The following is an 18659-nucleotide window of genomic DNA, read 5'->3' on the forward strand; positions in this document are numbered from 1 at the left end:
ATGCTCTGTGTGCTTTCCATCATGCTCTTGCAGTGTGAGGTTAAGAGTTCACCTGTCCTGTGCCAGATTCTGCACCAGGAATGAGATGATGTCAAACAGCAGTTTTGTCGAGTTTAGATGCCTTAAGATCTGCATCTGTGTATTCAAGGATATAGCTTTCATTTAAAAATAATGTTATTACGCTTTATTTTATTTCACATTAACCATCTGGAAAGGAGGCTAGAACTTAAAATGCTGTTTCTGCTCAAACACACCAAAGTTGTTGCTTCTAAACCCTGAGGCAAATGCACAGTTGTTACTGTATACTCAGTGTCCCGCCCCCACACTCTTCTCATTGGTCTATTGGCGTAAAAACTGACATGGATGCCCTGCGCATTATTAAAAGACAAGCCATTTTATAAACTCAAAAAAAAAAAATAGCAAGAAGCTATGGAGAAAGACGTTCGTCTGACGCATGTATACGTAGAGCAAAACTTAAAAATAGATCAGACAGAACGCATGAATGGAGTCTTGACTCTTGGGGCAAAGATGGATTTATAAGGCAGCTTGCAAAAGCGTTTCAAACTCACAAACAAAATATCTATGCTGTTATAAAATAAAAAGTAATGGTAACACTTTAGTTTAGCATCCAATTCTCACATTAACTAGTTGCTTATTAGCATGCATATTACTAGGATATTAGTACTTATAAAGCACATATTAATGCCTTAATCTGAATGACCATATTCTACATCCCTTAATCCACCCAATAATAATAGTAACAACTACCTTACTAACTATTAATAAGCAGTAATTAGGAGTTTATTGAGGCAAAAGTCGTAGTTAATAGTTCGTTAATAGCGAGAATTGGACCCTAATCTAAAGTGTGACCAAAATAATAATAATAATGATGATAAGAGTCATGTAAGCGAACTGAATAGCCACTGGTAATTATTTATTTATTTACTTGTTTTTATTTAACCAGGAAATAAAAGTCTTGATTTAAAATCTCTTTTACATGAGGGTCCTGGCCAAGACAGAGGCACCACACTTAATACAAAAATATTTCAACATAAGACATTATTTTACTTTACAACATGTACACATATCACTAAAAACTATTACAATCAGGTACTTCCACAACCAAATAATTTAAAATATCCATAAATTAATTTAGAAAGACCAACTCTTTAAAGCATAATTTATCTTAACTAGTTCCAATCAAACGGAGCAGCATAACTAAACACACTTTTATATTTGTATGGACTTTCAGGATATTTATAAAAATAAGAGTTCTTTACACCTCTTTTGAAGGGAAGCAAACCCAGAATCATTTTATAAATAAATATGTACCAGTGCCATACACCGTGTCCTAACTACACGCGATGCGATGCGATGCGATGCGCAATAAAATGTCTCTTTTCCATGTTAGAGTTTTTGTCCTAACCAGCCGCGACTCCGTGACTATTCTATTTTAGAAACGGTTTCTATTTTTCTGCGACGTCGCGCTGAAACTACAAACAAAGTGTGGGAATGATAATCTCAGGCACTGTTTATGTGGTTTATTTAATGTTAAAACCGTGTAATGTGACTTTGAATATCATTTAAGCTGTAAAAGCAACAATGGATAACTCACCTCAGATCTTGAAACTAAACAAATGGAAACAAGAACGCTCAAACTGTGTAGAAACAAGTGTATTATTAGACTGTTTTAGTAATTCAGTAGCCTATGTATTTGAATACTGTTTAAATGGTGTAATATTTGTGAATTTGATTATGTAGCTACTTATCCATTTTCTTGCGAGTGCCTACTCTCTGGTTGCTGCGCACTTGCCGCAAGACTCCGCCCACACGCTGTTCTGATTGGCTGTGGGTTTTGATTGATTTTTACGTATCTCACAGACGCGTCGAGTCTAGTTTGGACAGACAAATTATTTGTGGCTGTATCTTATCGCATCGCGTCTGGTTAGGACACGGTGTTAAGTCTACAGGATGACAGCGCAGGCCATCCAACCCGAGACTACAGTAAACAATAATGGTAATGGCTTTTGAATTAGTAATAAACCTTAATGCTCCGTGATAAACAGAGTCCAGCACCTGTAAACAATGCTTAGGTGCCTGCATATAAATAATATCACAATAATCCAACACTGAAAAGAAAGTAGCAGCTCCTCCTTGCTTCAAAAGAAAGACTTAACTCGAAAGAAAAAGCCCAATTTCACCGTGATTCTGACGAATATTTGATCTGCACATGTAAACGTTTCTACATCATCATTAGGATTTGACCCAGTGGATAATTTGCTCTAAGCTTTGATTAACATGTTTAAGGTTTCCCAAGCTTTTTTTTTTTTTCTGTCCTTTTTGTCCAGCGTGTATGTTAAATATATATTTTGTGAAAGCCAATGGGCAGTGTGTGTCAAGGAAGCATCACAGTCCTGTCTTTCCCACAGCAGATGTGCCAGCGAGCACTGAGGTTATTAGCGGGGTTACTTCCCTGCCAGGAAACTGAGAAAGATGACATCTCCACTCTCCTCCCACACACACAGATCTCTCTCTCTTTATCTGTGAGTGTTTTTCCCTCTCACCATGCCCTCTATATTTGCAGAGAGCTTTGAAATGAGATGGGTAAAATAATACAAGAACCCCTGACTCTTTGCATAGACGGCACTGAATGCTGGAGAGCGGTAATGAGAGCACCTTGGGTTCATTTGGTACAATTTTTAAGGAAATGAATTTGTGCGCTTTGTAAACAGATAAACATTTCATTAGTCTAGCTGCTCCACAAACACGCTTCATGTGTTAAAAGCAGCAGAAAGAATTCTTTCAGAACATGTCTCAATGGTCTAGTAGCATTTCAAAACCCTTTGTTGCCTCAAAACCTGAAAGGGCAAAGTCAACTCAAACCTTCTCCTGTTGAATCTACACTGTAGTGTAAAAAGAAGCTGAACTTTGAGTCTTTTGAGTTGATGCTATACCTGCGTGAACTACAGCAGTGACGTCTCCACTGACCTTGTGTTTCTACAGTAAAAAAGCGGAGTTTCCAGTTCAGTTTCAATGGAGAGAGGGAGATATTATATTTTCCATGTGTCATTGACCAAGCAGAGATGATTTTGTTCACAACCATTCAAACTTTTAGTATTGAGCGATTTGGTGTTTTCAAGTTTTTCCAAAGGCTTTCTATGCCAAGACATCAGGACTTTTCTGTCACACGGCTAAAGTTGAAACATGCCAACGCTCTAACACTCTCCTTTGGTGTCCTGGACTTGTTAAAAGGTGAAATATCGTCCAATTTTCAGCTTGGCTACCCTCCATTTTCCATTCTCTGACAGGTTCCCATGCAGACCGTACTTGTCTGACTTGTCCAATTTTTGCATTCTGCAAGAGACTGGGTAATTTAGACTATTTTTCTTTTTTCCAATTTATTCAAAAATGCAATTCATAACTTTAATGACTTAAATTCTCCTTTACTATCATAAACATCTGTTTTAAATTTGTCAAAAAAAAATGGATGGTACAAAGTCTTAAATTTGTTTAAAAAGACAACCTTAAAGATGCAGCTATTTTTTAAAAACGCTGTTGAAAGTGGATCGGACCGAACACCACAACACACCTGTAGCCAATCAGCTGTAGGGGGCGTTACCACTCATGATGGGAGGAGATAGAGTGAGGTAATTAGCTGTAGGGGGCGTGTCCACTCATGATGGGAGGAGAGAGAGTGAGGTAATCAGCTGTGGGGGGCGTGTCCACTCATGATGGGAGGAGAGAGAGTGAGGTAATTAGCTGTTGGGGCGTGTCCACTCATGATGGGAGGAGATAGAGTGAGGTAATTAGCTGTAGGGGGCGTGTCCACTCATGATGGGAGGAGAGAGAGTGAGGTAATTAGCTGTAGGGGGCGTGTCCACTCATGATGGGAGGAGAGAGAGTGAGGTAATCAGCTGTGGGGGGCGTGTCCACTCATGATGGGAGGAGAGAGAGTGAGGTAATTAGCTGTTGGGGCGTGTCCACTCATGATGGGAGGAGATAGAGTGAGGTAATTAGCTGTAGGGGGCGTGTCCACTCATGATGGGAGGAGAGAGAGTGAGGTAATTAGCTGTAGGGGCGTGTCCACTCATGATGGGAGGAGAGAGAGTGAGGTAATCAGCTGTGGGGGCGTGTCCACTCATGATGGGAGGAGAGAGAGTGAGGTAATTAGCTGTAGGGGGCGTGTCCACTCATGATGGGAGGAGAGAGAGTGAGGTAATTAGCTGTAGGGGCGTGTCCACTCATGATGGGAGGAGAGAGAGTGAGGTAATCAGCTGTGGGGGGCGTGTCCACTCATTATAAGAGGAGAGGGAGTGAGCCAATCAGCAGTAGGGGGCGTGTCCATGCATTATGGGAGGAGAGGGAGTGAGCTAATCAGCTGTGTTGGGCATGTCCACTCATGATGGGAGGAGAGTGAGCCAATCAGCCGTAAGGGGCGTGTGCACTCGTGATGGGAGGAGAGTGAGCCAATCAGCCTGTAGGGGGCGTAGGGCTGGGCGATAAAACGATAACGATAATTATCGCGATATAATTTTTGTCGATAAAACGATATCAAGAGTTCGATAAATGTTCGATAATGTTTTATGCACCAAAAGCGAAAAGAAACTCATTTGAACCGTGCGCCACACGGACCGTTTATCCGCTCGGCTCAAAGTCCAAACGGCAGCGCGAGCTCACTAGAGCAGACGTGTTTACTCTGATCAGTCACTGTCACGAGATCCAGTGAGAAGCGCTTGCATTCAGTGAAGAACACAAATGTCTCAGTGATTTAAACTAGTTTAAAGGCAGATGAAACGGCGCTGACGAACAGGAGGAACACTGTGCGCCCAGCCCTAAGGGGGCGTGTTTTTTTTTACTATGAGTACATTCACATGAACATGAAAAATCATTACATTTAAATTATTACTTTTTGAGGAAACCATACAAACCCAACTTGAATACAGAGAATAGAACTTGGTATGTGTTTTGAACAGGTTTTCTCCTTTTCTTTATTGAGGACGCTCTTATTTGTCCTTATGCAAATGAGCGGTAACACACTACAGCAACTACCAATGATATTGCAGAGTGATCTGGCGACTGATAGGGTTGGATATCGTGGTAACCATTTAATCACTGTCAGTGTGAACAGGACTTTACGTTTGTGATCCGGCAGTTTCACGGATTGCGGGTTGACATGCAGCCATCCAGTTCATCCAGTCTGTTGATGTCAGTGTTTCATGAATACATTTCACAGAATTTCCTCTGAAACATTATCATCAAGTGAAAAAGACGACCAGATACCCCTAAATTATTTTTTTGAGCAGTCAACAGATGGTTGAGCTTGATGGGCTTAATTATAATAGGAAGAGAGAAATGCACATTTCAGCAGTTCACACATTGCTACACCGTTTATGGGAACAGTAATGACACACCAGTGTGAAGTACACCTGCAGAAAGAGACAGCGGACAGCAAACACACAAGCCGGATGAGCCTTTGTGGACAATCAGTCGCTTGATGTGGAGGTCTGGTTCACACTGAAGTTGATTTCCAGTGGCCATGTAAACAACTACATTCATTGAGTTTCATTATTTGACAAAAAGCTGTGAGGTGATCTGCATTTCAAAGGGAGATAACAAGCGTTCAGTAACAGAGGCTAAAAACAGTCTTGGTGTTTCGGGATGCTCCAAATATACTGCACCATTAGCTTGACTGGCAGGCAGTTCTTTAGCCCTCAGTGTCAGGGTTTGGATCCGGTCTCCTCCCCGGTGATTTACTACTATTTTGGATGGTAACACATTTTAGTGGGCGTGTACGTGTGAACAGCTGGGACCATTATAGACCGCCGGTGATGAGAGGACAGGCCTGCAGTGTCCTATACAGTCTGTTTGTAGGGGAAGTAAAGAAATTTGCAATGATCATTGATTCTAATTCCGAATTCATTTCCAGTCCTCATTTATTCATTTTTTACTCAGATGAGACATTTAGAGTAGATTGTCAGCTTTCAGATGAGATGTCAGGTATGATGTGATCATTTCATTTGAAGTCCAGTTGATGTTTATTATAGCTGTTCAATATGCAGATTAATATTGGCTGAGAAAAGCCCCCAAATGAGGATAATTCAAATATATTACATATGTGATTGTGGTATACAGACATGAAAAGACTTATTTTGTTGTATTTTTTATCATTGATCATTTGACTATCACTTTTTTGTTTGTTTCCCGTCCAAATATGGGTCAGGGAGGCAAATGTAGTCTGTTTAATTAATTGATCTGTGTGTGTTTGTCAATATACAAAGCTAAATGTTAATATTCTCACCAGTATTTGAAATGATACAATTTCATTTCAATGATACAATTTCATTCAACATAGATTTTATTACAAAAACTTTTAGGCTACAATGGCCATGAGGGTGAGTGAATTATGACATAATTAAAAAAAAAAAATCATCTATACCTTTAATGTGTTTTTTTTACTAATGTGGAATAGGGAATTATTTTTTAAATAAATAAGAAACTAAAACTGCCAGTAGGTAGCTGTACATGTCTAAATGAGTAAGTCACTACTCTGTGTCAACACTGCTGTGTTGCTCAGAGACACACAATCGTTCTGCTGTGGCTTTATATGTAATATTTTCGCTGACGAAAACAGACAATATTGTTTCTAAAATATAACACATTATTAAATTTATTAATTTTTTAATTGTTGTATAAAATCAGTATCACATTTGCACTCATACTATTCGGAACAAAAACAGTATTGCTTAACTAGCCTATATCATATGATATAAATATGAGACAAAGACAAAAACTCATACAGGGGCGTTTTTGCCCCAATATCTTGAATTTGAGGTGCATATAACTGCATTCTATAGGCTCAATCATGCAGTGAGTTGTTGCCCTGCATAATGTGCGTCACCAATCCGCTGTATGAAATATGAGATGACCTACGTGGGTCTGGAGCGGGACGGGTGTGTTAAATGCGTTAATAATTTTCACTCATAATTTTTTTCATAACTAATTAATTAAATTACCGCTTTAAATCGTCATTTATTTATTTGTTGTCATTCAGTCCATTCATTTCAGTGACTCGATCAGGCCAGTGCTGCATTTACAGTCATCCCATTTAAAGTCATTGCCGACGTTGATGTTAAAATCCTTGTCCTCAAAAACACTCCCGAACATTCCCACTCATATCATAAAGCCCTCGGCGTCTATGTTTTTGGGAACCTTATCCCGACTGTGAAAGTCTTCCAGGCACTTATTCTGAAGCCCAGATAATTACATGGCAGTATCGGAGGACATCCTCCATAGCAGATCTGCTATTATTTCCCAGAGTTACGCTGTCTTGGGGAATATCACAATGCTTGCTTGTCCGGATGTAAAATTTAATTTAGACCTTTATTTTGTCTCTCTCTCCAGGCTGATCCCGCAGATGGTGGGTCTCCTGTACGTGGGGAGCTATGACATGCCCTTTGCGCAAATGAAGGTGAGAGAAACATTGGTTTGCTTCTTTGATAATTCCTCCTGTCAGCGTTCCCACCGCAAGTACAGGCGCTGCTAAAGATAGTCATGTCATTTTCAAGTGTTCTTTACAGGATGTGCTTTTAATTAATTGAGTCAGACAGGTGAACATTGTGTCACACACGAGGTCTTTACTGAAACACCGATCTGCCTGCTTAAACAGCAGCTTGAGGCGCTCTTTACGGAAGACTTCTGAAAACTAGGCTTCTAAACAGGTTGCCTTTTTCAGGCTGGTAAACCCAGAATGCACTGCGGCAAGCTCAGTAAAAGATGGAGCATATTGTACTGAAAGGTGTAAGCCTATCTTGGCTCACCCAAAAATTAACATTTTAAACCCAGAAGACTTTGGTTAATCTTCGAAACACAAATTAAGGTATTTTTAATTAAACCTGAGAGGTTTCTGTCCCTCCATTGAAGTCAAGTTAATCAAAACTTATTTTAAATAAATAAAACTTAAAATACCTTAATTTGTGTTTCCAAAGTCTTATGGGTTTGGAATGAAGAGTGAGTAAAGGATTTTCAGAGTTTTCTTTTTTTGATAAACTAACCCTTTAAGCCTCATGAACCTGTCTATAAACAAGCTCTTAAGCCGTTAGCTACTGCGAACACTTCATTCAATTTCCTGATTTAGTGATGGTTTTTAAGATTTTTGCTCAACTTATATTCAAGGAGTACATTATTAAAAGAGCTGGTACAAGGGGTGAATTTGGCAATTTATATGGAAACAAGCTTTAGGAGCTTTCCATCTTTACTCTCCTCATGTTACGTTGCATTCGGAGATCGACTACTTTTGACTGACAAAATTCCAGCCACCGGAAACACTTACAAAACCTTTCTTTTTAGCAAACTTTGTGTAGACAAACAATGTAGCCAATGCTCTAGTTCATGTGTAGAGCCCCTGATGATACTTCGAGCACAGTTTCATGTTGTGTCGAGCCTTCTTAGTGTTTTAAAAATAGCAATTTATTTTGATGCTAACATTGTAGTGCCCCTAGCACTCCCATTGAAAATGCGGTCAAACTTAAAAGTGGCGTTCCCATTCTAATTATGCTTTTACACGAATGTTTGACTCGGGTAGATTAACAAAAAGAGCCTAGGATCAATTTTGGCGAGAATTATCCTTTAACAACATGCTAATGCCCAACTCTATTGGAATCAGTTGTGAGTTGATTCTCCCATAAACTTTAACTTAAAGGGGTGGTTTACTGCTTTTTTTCTTGGCATGATTGTGTTTATGAGGTGCAATATAACATGTCTTTTTTTTTATTTTTAAAGCCTTATCTTTCATAAATTTCACCTTTATTGTAAGCCGCTTTCTCCTCTTGTCATTTGAACGACCGGTTGACTTCCTGATTCTATGAAACCACTCCCTCAGAAACAGGCATGGGCTCAGATTGGTTAGTTGGGCCGGTGTGTTGAATTGGCTAAACTGTGTAGTGCACGTTGTCCGGAAACTTCACTTACATTACCTTTACGGGCGAAAGTTGCATGTGCTCCGGTCAAATGTAAATAATGGTGTCAATACAGAGCCAGAATCAGACCCAGAAAGCGGGAATGAAGAGAGTCAAGCAGAACCTCCCCAAACACGGCTCCAACAAAACGTTCCCGAATGGCAATTTTTTTTAAATTTGTATTATTATTCTATTCTACTACTATTATATAATAATTTTGATACACTGTTACTTGAAAATGCCACTGCTGCTTGTTAGCTTTTGAGATACGGTTTTCTCCTGATTAAACATTTAATATAACTGAATAAATGACTGAGTAATACCGCAGCTGAAGTTTGCTTTATACACGTTTGTCTTATACACACAAAATAGCATCGAACTAACTGGCTACTATAAACAAACAGCGTTGGCATTGGTTTACGTTCTTGATCAAATCTAAAAATTACGTCATAAAGTATGTTGGAAAATACCTTTACAAAATTAGTACATAATTACAAATTCAGGTTCAAAATGTTTGTACGCGTTTGTCATAGACACACGAAATAGCATAACTAAGTGGCTACTAATGCCAGCGCTGGCATTTGTTTACGTCCTTGATAAAACTAAAACATTACGTCTGAAATTATACATGCAAATACATTTAAAATTATTAAGTCTTACTTACAGGTTGTGGGCCAACAACTGCTGCCTCTGGTTTTAAAGTTGGAACTGCTTCATGTTTTAGTAACAGTTTCTTGTTTAATCCGGCATTGAATTCGTGGAGATTCTGGAAGCTGTCTTCCGTGAAATGCGCAGCACAGAGAGCTAAATTACGATTGTAATTTTCAGGAACATAATCAAACAGAAATTTTAGCCATTGTTGACGAACTACAGCGTCCGTAGGAAGCCCGAACACAGAAGACCTGACAGCTGCGTGAAAATAACACACTTTAGACGGCATGGCTAGAGCTCTCCACTATAACTCTTCCTCTTCCACAAAGCCGCAGAAATATGGCCATGTCCCTTTTTTTGCATATTCCGGAGGGAGGGTTGATGTAAATGTATGGGTTAGTTACGTATAAAACCCGGGAAGTATCTCGTTGTAGTCCCATTCGAGTCGTTTTTGTAGGCATTAAACTTCCTGATTTTTAAAAGACGATATCTCCGCTTACGTTGAACTTTCAGCGCAGCAACTTTGCAGATACTGTTCATGCACCAACAGCAACATTACACACTATTTAAAATGAAAAAAGTGAAATCGCAATCAACCACTCCTTTAACATAAAGACCATTTGTCAGATGTCTATGTTCACAAATCTCAAGTGTTTGTCTCAAATTCAAGTCTAGTGTCTTTCTTTCTTCACCTGGCAAGAAACCCATTAAACAACATTTAGGCTTTTTTTCTTTTCTTTCTTTTTTCTAACATGCACACATAATAGTAAATGAATGGGTAACTATGGTAACTGTTTTTTGTTCATTCATAACTGATTTGTTTCCTTCACTCTAAACCACGTACGATGTGCTGCTGACTGTGTCTCTACCTTCGTTTAACATTTATTCAATTATTCTGTTTATTTAGCATGCGTTGTGTGGTGAAATTTCCACAGATGGACGAGCAGTTTTTATAGACTAGGACATGAAAGCGGTTATTGGTCTTGTAGGAAAACAAATGACCCAGACATGAGGCCACATAATGTCCACTCAGTCAATCAAGCTGCAAGAATATACTAATTATTTGGAAATGAATCAAATTTGTAGACTAATCATAGCTCATAATGTACATACATGTAATTTCATATGATTGAAAAAGTGTATTTTTATTTCACGTGTGTAAATATGACCACTATTTTTATTAGTTGTGGCTGGCTACATTGTCCACTGATCCTGACGAATAATTGTTTCACAGTTTGAGCGAAATAATCACGCAAAAAGAGAACGACACAGTAACAACTTTTCCTTGTGAACTTTTCCTGTTTTTTTTGACAAACACGTTGTGTTATGATTTAATTGCTGTCCGAATCTCTTGAGTTTACAAGAAGAGATCAATTGAAAATTCACTGTTTAAACTTTTTGACCACTGCTGACCACCGTACGATAACTGTTGCGCTTCACTGTAAATTGGATGCATTTTAAATATCTAGCCTACACTTTTATTACTGAAATGCAAGAAAGTATTTAGAAGAACATTATTTCATTACCGCTCAAAGGAGCATGTAAACATTTGAAATGGACCGTTAATATGGCATTTTATAAATTAAAAATATAAACCAATATTTACCTTATGTAAATAAGAGGCTGTATTTATTTCTGCTAATATCCACGTTTTTAAAATGACATTTTGAGATAAAAGACTTGTATACAAAACTTGCTCCTCCATCGTGGATCTGAATGAATGAGTTTTATCACTGAAGTGAATTGCCAATTTATTTTTACGGACGTCCACATGAGAAACAATTACCGTCCGAATAGGGCTTTAGACTGACATTCAACAATCAGTTTTTAAGGACAGAGCTGCAGCCAACACCACATGATTTACTCATGCCGCGGTGCATGCTGGGAACAGTCCTGTTTAACACCTAGTAAGTGAATTTATTTGTGCCGTTATTGTACAATTAATTGTGCAGCTGTACATTGTGTTGTATAATACAAGCAAATATAGTTCATAAATGCTAAAGAAATATTCATTGTATTCAGATTTCACTCAGTAATGAAATCGGAGGCAGAGAATAGAGGTCCACTTTATTTCACCAAGGTCTTCCCTGTTGGGGATTTCTGGCCGCACCACTGAAACGGCTGCATTATCATGCATGAAAAAAGTGCACAAAAGACTCCTTATCCGAGTTGTGGCACTCAGATTCAAGAAAATAGACATTTCTCCTTGTTATGCATAGAGTTTTGTTCATGAGTCCAAGTCAAGTCTGATGTAGAGCATCCCAAATAATTTGATTTCCACAAGACTGAGCACATCTGAACTGAAGTGAGTTGCATCACTAATGGATCTGCTATTTAAAGATATCGTTTTTAACAATCTTGTTACAGTTATTGGTTTTCTTAAAAAGGGGTGTATATGAACCATATCAGAATGCTTGACTCATGAATATTAATTATGTGATAGTCACACCTGATTGGTTGGTGAATAGGCAGTAGTCGTAGTATTTGCATGTTGTCGATGCAACCGTGTTTTGTTTGCACTCTTAAAATGTAATGATGATTTGCCAAAATGTGGTTGGAGGAGCTGTGATGCCCCCGACTGTTACTTTCATTAAATTGATTTACTTTTTTATTGTCGACTACCGTATTATCATTACAAACCACGAAGGTGTTTGGCAGGCTTTAGCTGTAATGGAGTGGCTTTGGCTGCTTTCGGCACCGTGTGGTGTTTGTAAATGCCTGCCAGGACTTCAAGAGGGTGACCGGGGTGTCATGATGGTCCCATCCAAAGCTAACGGGAGCATCATGTCCTGTGCCAGACGAAAGCCGAACAACATCCCTGGATCTCTGCCACCGTTGTGCGTGTGTAGTTGTGTGGGGTGTGAAAGCGTGCACTGAATCTTTGGCCAGACGCCTCTATTATATTTGGCTCGGTTAAGCCAAGCCGGAGACTGTTAAGTTGCCCGTGTTTGCGTTCTGTCAGCGACGGCAAGGCAGGACGTGTATGATGCGAGAAAAGGTACCGTACCACCGAAGGTTAATTGATCTTTGAATATTTTTGTGTGTGAATGTCAGTCCTGAAATGTTCAGCTTCCCCTCTGTGCTCACAGATGCCCTTCACTGTTGGATGGTGAGGATATTTACTCATCCCATCATGCCAACAGGCCCAGAAGGGGGCGGCTTTACTGCCAGCTCACGTCCTCCTCCACACACCAACCTGCCACGCTTTACTGAGGATCGAGTCTCTTTATCTTTGAGATTTTCCTTTCTCTCGCTTACTTGGGCCAAGCACGCTCCTGTTTTCTTAAGGCCTTTGTGAAACTGTCATGTATTGGGACATCTGTGTTGTGGCTGTAATTACACATTACGCGTCGGCAGTTACTTTACAACCTACAAAAAGTGTCAACATTTCGGTTGGTGGTTAGCATGCGAGCTGCAAACACATTTAATGGAGAGATTGGAGATTTGTGTCTGACCCGTTTTCGTGTCCCGTCGCTGATTCCCTCTCCTCCTGCATCATTTCCTGTAGTGGTCAACAAATTAACTTTTTTAACAGATGCAATACAACTTAATGAAGTCAAATGTAGCACTTATTTTACGCAATATTCACTGTTTAAAACCAGACAAACAATGCTGTCAGAAACACTTTGTAATGAATCGAGATGGAATTTTGTAAACAGAGGGCGGAGCTTCAAACATTTAGTCTTTTATGTTCAAACCGGAGTCGGGCAAAGATGGAGAGACTCAAGAAGAAGTGACAACATTTCTGAATGGTTAGTTGAAGGATGTATGTTGTTGATATGGAGTTAACTATCTTCAAGTCATTGATTAGCATATTTCGTGTAGTCTCTAGCCGTTTGTTGTAGTCCTTAAGTGATTTCTGTAAAAGAGAATCTGCCTTTGCTTTGAACTTTGAGCGTTGTAACTGCAGATGTTGTTTATGCTCAAACAGCAACATTACACACTAACTAAAGTTAGAAAAGTGAAATCATAATCAACCACCCCTTTAATTGCTGTTGAAGATAAACTGTGAACCGTAGCCCTTCAGGAGGAGGACCGGACGCCCCTGTGTTAATCGGGGGGGTTCATCCAATGCCATCTTCTCAAAAGCTTTTATTCATCTCTACTTTCACTTAGAATAAAATTACATACAAATCTAAAATCTTAATGCAATAAAATATTAACTCAACCATGTGGTTTGTACATGTTTACAATGATGCTTTTCGGTTTGAATGATGCAACGGTGTAATCTCTTTCTCAAAATTGTGTTTTGCTCCAGATATCAAAGGACCTGAAACAGTACGATAATAAAATAATCGAGTGCACGTTCGTCAATAACACCTGGGTGTTCATGCGGCAGAGGATTGACAAGAGCTTCCCCAACTCATATGACACAGCCATGGGTAAGATTCACACGTGTTAAACTATAGCCCGGGTCCAGCTCTGTTCTGTTTAGGTGACTAGATGAAACCATACTCTTAAAAGGGGAACTGAAACGAAATAGGAATTACAGGTGATATAACAGATGTGTTATCATGTTTTGTTACTAGGGCGCAGCCATCTTGAGCTTCAACGGTCCGTGACGTCACTGGCATGGTGGGCTACTGACAGCTCCAGCAAAATGCCATATCAAGAGCATAACAGATCGAGAGGGGGGTCTTATTCAATCTTAATCAAGGTTCAAAAATGTTGATCTGTCCAACAAGCGAATATAACACCTCCGATGCCATCAAGGACCGAATAACCTTTTTGCAAAATGACTGGCATAAATGTGACCACGGCGGGTCCTGTAAACAAGTTCCACTCACCTCTTAGTTGTCATCTTGATGTTGACCTTCACCGTAGATCACCTTGCTAAATTAATTCGACATCGAGGATGCTATGCAATATCCATCAACGACACTCGCAAGATACTTGTTAGTGTGCTTTCAGCCGCTTTCAAACTGTGTATGAGAGACGCGGCGGTGCGCCTTCCCGGTTTAAATTTGACGAGCGCAAACGCCTAAACGCACTGCACAGACAGCCAGCTGTCACAGCGCATGCACTAAACTCTCTTTATAGTCTTATGATATAGTCAATAAGACTATAAAGAGAGTTTAGCGCATGCGCTGTGACAGCTGGCTGTCTGTGCAGTGCGTTTAGGCGTTTGCGCTCGTCAAATTTAAACCGGGAAGGCGCGCCGCCGCGTCTCTCATACACAGTTTGAAAGCGGCTGAAATCACACTAACAAGTATCTTGCGAGTGTCGCCGATGGATATTGCTTATATTTGATAGCATCCTCGATGTCGGATTAATTTAGCAAGCTGATCTACGGTGAAGGTGAACATCAAGATGACAACTAAGAGGTGAGTGGAACTTGTTTACAGGACCCGCTGTGGTCACATTTATGCCAGTCATTTTGCAAACAGGTTATTCGGTCCTTGATGGCATCGGAGGTGTTATATTCGCTTGTTGGACAGATCAACATTTTTGAACCTTGATTAAGATTGAATAAGACCCCCCTCTCGATCTGTTATGCTCTTGATATGCCATTTTGCTTGAACTGTCAGTAGCCTACCATGCCAGTGACGTCACGGACCGTTGAAGCTCAAGATGGCTGCGCCCTAGTAACAAAACAACAAACTAATATCACTGTTCCCCCCTTGTAACTACTTCAGCCGTTTTAAGCGTCCTACCACAAATAACAATGATAACACATCTGTTATATCACCTGTACTTCCTATTTCGTTTCAGTTCCCCTTTAAGGCTAGAAGTACAAACCTAAATGTATTCAGACACCTTCAACATTTCTCACATTATCACAGTTTATTCACTATAGTTTAGAAAATGGTAATAAATTATGACAAGAACTCAGAGTTATCAAATCAGTTGATATTTCACAGGTTTTGGGCATCCTTCTGTTAGACTGTCTCACAGATGAATAAGGTTGAATAGTTGTCAGCTGTTAAATGTAAGTACACAATTAGATAATACCAGTTTAGGTCAACCGATTACCAAGCAATGCTTAATTTTGTTCAGTCTGGTGTAAAAAGGGTGCATTAACAATAAAAAATAAAAAAAATAAAAACTTAAGCAAAACATGGTCAGGTCAAAGTGTCTGAATAATTTTTGGTCCCAAATTTTTATAAATTTTACTGGTAGTCACTGTATGAATAATTTTTGGGTATAACATGACACAGTTTACTTTATTTTGCTATCCTATCACTTACATAAATGAACTATAGTGTCTGCACCCATTAGTAAAAAAATATATAAAAAATGATATCTGGTGTCTGAATAATTTTTAGTTTGACTATATATACTCGCAAGCCATGCAATATAACAGAGTTGGATGTAATGTTTGCACCTTTAAACCAAATGTTATTATTTACATAGCTAGCTATGAACAAGTGGTCAGCGAGATTCTTTGAGGCAAGCTCTGCTGAAAGCCCAGGATGGGTTGATTGTTCTCACCTGTGTCCTGTTGTCCTCACAGCCGTGTGCAACAGCATCCAACACCCCGTCACAAAGCAGATTCTCTTCGAGTTCCTGGACCGGTGCGCTCAGATGCAGTCCCGCAAGCACCCGGCCGACTCCGAGCTGATGCCCCCCCCGGCCCCGAAGAGAGCCAACCACAGCATCCCGCAGTAGCGCAGTGTCATCCCGCGGGACACTGCTCAACCAGTTTGATATTTTTTTATTCCCCAAATGTTCCACAGGCTCTGCCGGTCCACGCCGCAAGAGGAGAGACTTTTGCAGAACGCTGTGTTTTTTGGCCTGACTTTGGCTTCTGATCTTGATGATGTTCACGATCTATTTAAAGACACTGTTGAGAGAGCTTGTTTCAACATTGAGTGCCGAGGCACGTTCTTATTTAAAAGAATAAAAATTCAAATGAATTGCATTGTTTTTCTTTTTTATGTTCTGTATTTGTTACAGGCGCTCCTTCTCTCTGCATTGTTTTGTTCTGCAGCTACTTTTTTTACTGAACAGAACAGTAAAGTGTGCTTGATTGTCTAGATGCACTGAAAACACTGTGGGAATTCACCAGACCTGTAACTCTTAGTACTTATCAGTAAAGCATACTGTAGGATCATGAGTGTTTTGTATGTCATTTTGCTCGTTTGAAAATGTCGCCCCAACCCTTTTTTTTCTCAGGTTTTGTTTCTTAAAAAAGTTTTCCTGGATCTTTTGGCTCATTGTTTTGGAGAAAAAAAAATATTAAAGCAATAAATCCAAATATAAAGATTGCCAGCTGCCAATACCTTCACATACAAAATGCATAAAATACAACGGATTGATAAAAGATATTTCTGCTCAGTCAAAAAATTATATATAGCCTCAGTAGAAATGGGTAAGATTCAAACAACTGATTGAAACCAGTTGTATTTTGTGTCCGTATTGATTCAAGGTCACATGATACGACATCATTTTAGCTGAACTCAACATTGGATTTGTCGCAATTCTTGTTTTTGTCATTTGTGAACATTTCAGTGGTTGTCACCCGTAATTGAACTGTCACAGCTAAAGTTGATGGCATTCTTTATTGCTCTCACACGTCTCATCTAGTGTTTACAATATTGAAACCTGGTGTGAAAGAGCAGATCCACACGTCTGAGAAGAGCTGACATTATCCCCGTCTCTGGAGGAGTGAGTCACACCTGACATTCACGTCTACAGTTGTTTCCTCATAAGACAAATGAAGAAACGCAACACTATGAGGCTGTCTTGAGCTCATCTGCATGCTGAAGTCATTAGACTGTGATTGCAGCACATATTGCACTTCTGGTGGATTTATGAAGCCTCAAAGGCTCATGAAGAGAATGAAGACGAGCATCGAGCAGCATCTGGGTGATATATATACAGGAATGCAGAGCGTAGACGTTCATGAAATCAAAACTGACCCCATTAATAAATGTCTAATTTATTACGTCTCTGGTCTAATACATGTCTCTGGTCATTTTTAATCAAAGGGCAAAAATCTTCGGAGACTTTGTAATGTAATAACTTGCTTATGTCCTTATACTTTGTGATTACACTGAAAGTACTGAGTAATATTCAACAACATGTACTTATATATGGTATAAGGGTTTGGATTGGAAGGTTTGGAAGGTTAGTTGCTCTTAATTTTGCATAATTTACTGTTATTACTATAGTAAGTACATGTAACAAGGATATTGGACCATGAAATTTTACTGTTATTATGACCCAATAGCCAAATATCTATTTAGCCATTATTTTAGGCCGTGTTGAAAAACTACAATTTTGACAATAATTGATGCAATAATAGCAGATAACAATAGATTCAACAGTATGATATGAGGAGAATCCCTTTTGAATAAACTTGACCTTCAGTCATGTGACAAATCCTGTTTTTGAAAAAAAATACCTTCAGAATGCCATTGGTAAGCCAAAACATGTTTGTCCTCATTAAATCATCTAATTAAAACATATAAAACAGTCTGTCTTTCAGAAGTGATCATATTTTATTTATATTAATTTCACTAAATTAAGGATTGCAAAAAAAATACTAACAAATAAAGGGGTTCATGTGTGACAACCTTGGATCCAAAGACATGTTTCTGTTAAGCCAAAAGTAAAAAAATAAGTCCACGGGTGTTTATGTAGTTCTGAACAATGTCCATGTGTGCTGCTTTCATACAAGTGCAAATACATGTTCAGTAGCCCGAGGTCGCAACTTTCAAACACTTACAGCAAACTCCCACACCACAACAACAACAACTGAAGAATGAAGGAAGAAATGCAGTCGGTGACTTCGCATGGTTTCACAGAACAAGAGGAAGGAGAAATCTGCGCTCGCGGGCTCGCTTCAAAGAGGAGTTTGCCGTGTGACGTTTAGGTTATTTTCTCGAAAGTATGAGTCAGAACAATTTAAATTTAAAGCAGGCGTTGAAAAATGTTGAACACAATACTGGCTAACTGCAAATGAGATGTTTGCAGATAGTTGAGATAGTGTCGTTTGCTGTTGAAACTGCATGAGATGTTAGGATGATTGTCATGGATGACTCTGATGAGATGTTCATGTGAATCCAAGTGCAGAAAACAAGTCCTCTTGCAAACAGAAGAAGCTTTCGG

General features: G+C 39.3%; 1 protein-coding gene across 1 annotated transcript in view; it reads left to right on the forward strand.

Moving 5' to 3' along the window:
* rngtt (RNA guanylyltransferase and 5'-phosphatase) overlaps window positions 1–17492 on the forward strand; it is a 121384-nt gene extending 103892 nt beyond the window's left edge. The window contains exons 14-16 of the mRNA XM_079639079.1: window positions 7402–7468; window positions 13864–13987; window positions 16060–17492. Coding sequence (XP_079495205.1) covers window positions 7402–7468; window positions 13864–13987; window positions 16060–16214 — 346 coding nt within the window. The 3' untranslated portion in view covers window positions 16215–17492. The remainder of the gene's footprint in view (window positions 1–7401; window positions 7469–13863; window positions 13988–16059) is intronic.
* Window positions 17493–18659: the final 1167 nt, after the last annotated feature.

This window comes from Phoxinus phoxinus (genome assembly GCF_949152265.1).
Source record: "Phoxinus phoxinus genome assembly, chromosome: 16".
Lineage (NCBI taxonomy): Eukaryota > Metazoa > Chordata > Actinopteri > Cypriniformes > Leuciscidae > Phoxinus > Phoxinus phoxinus.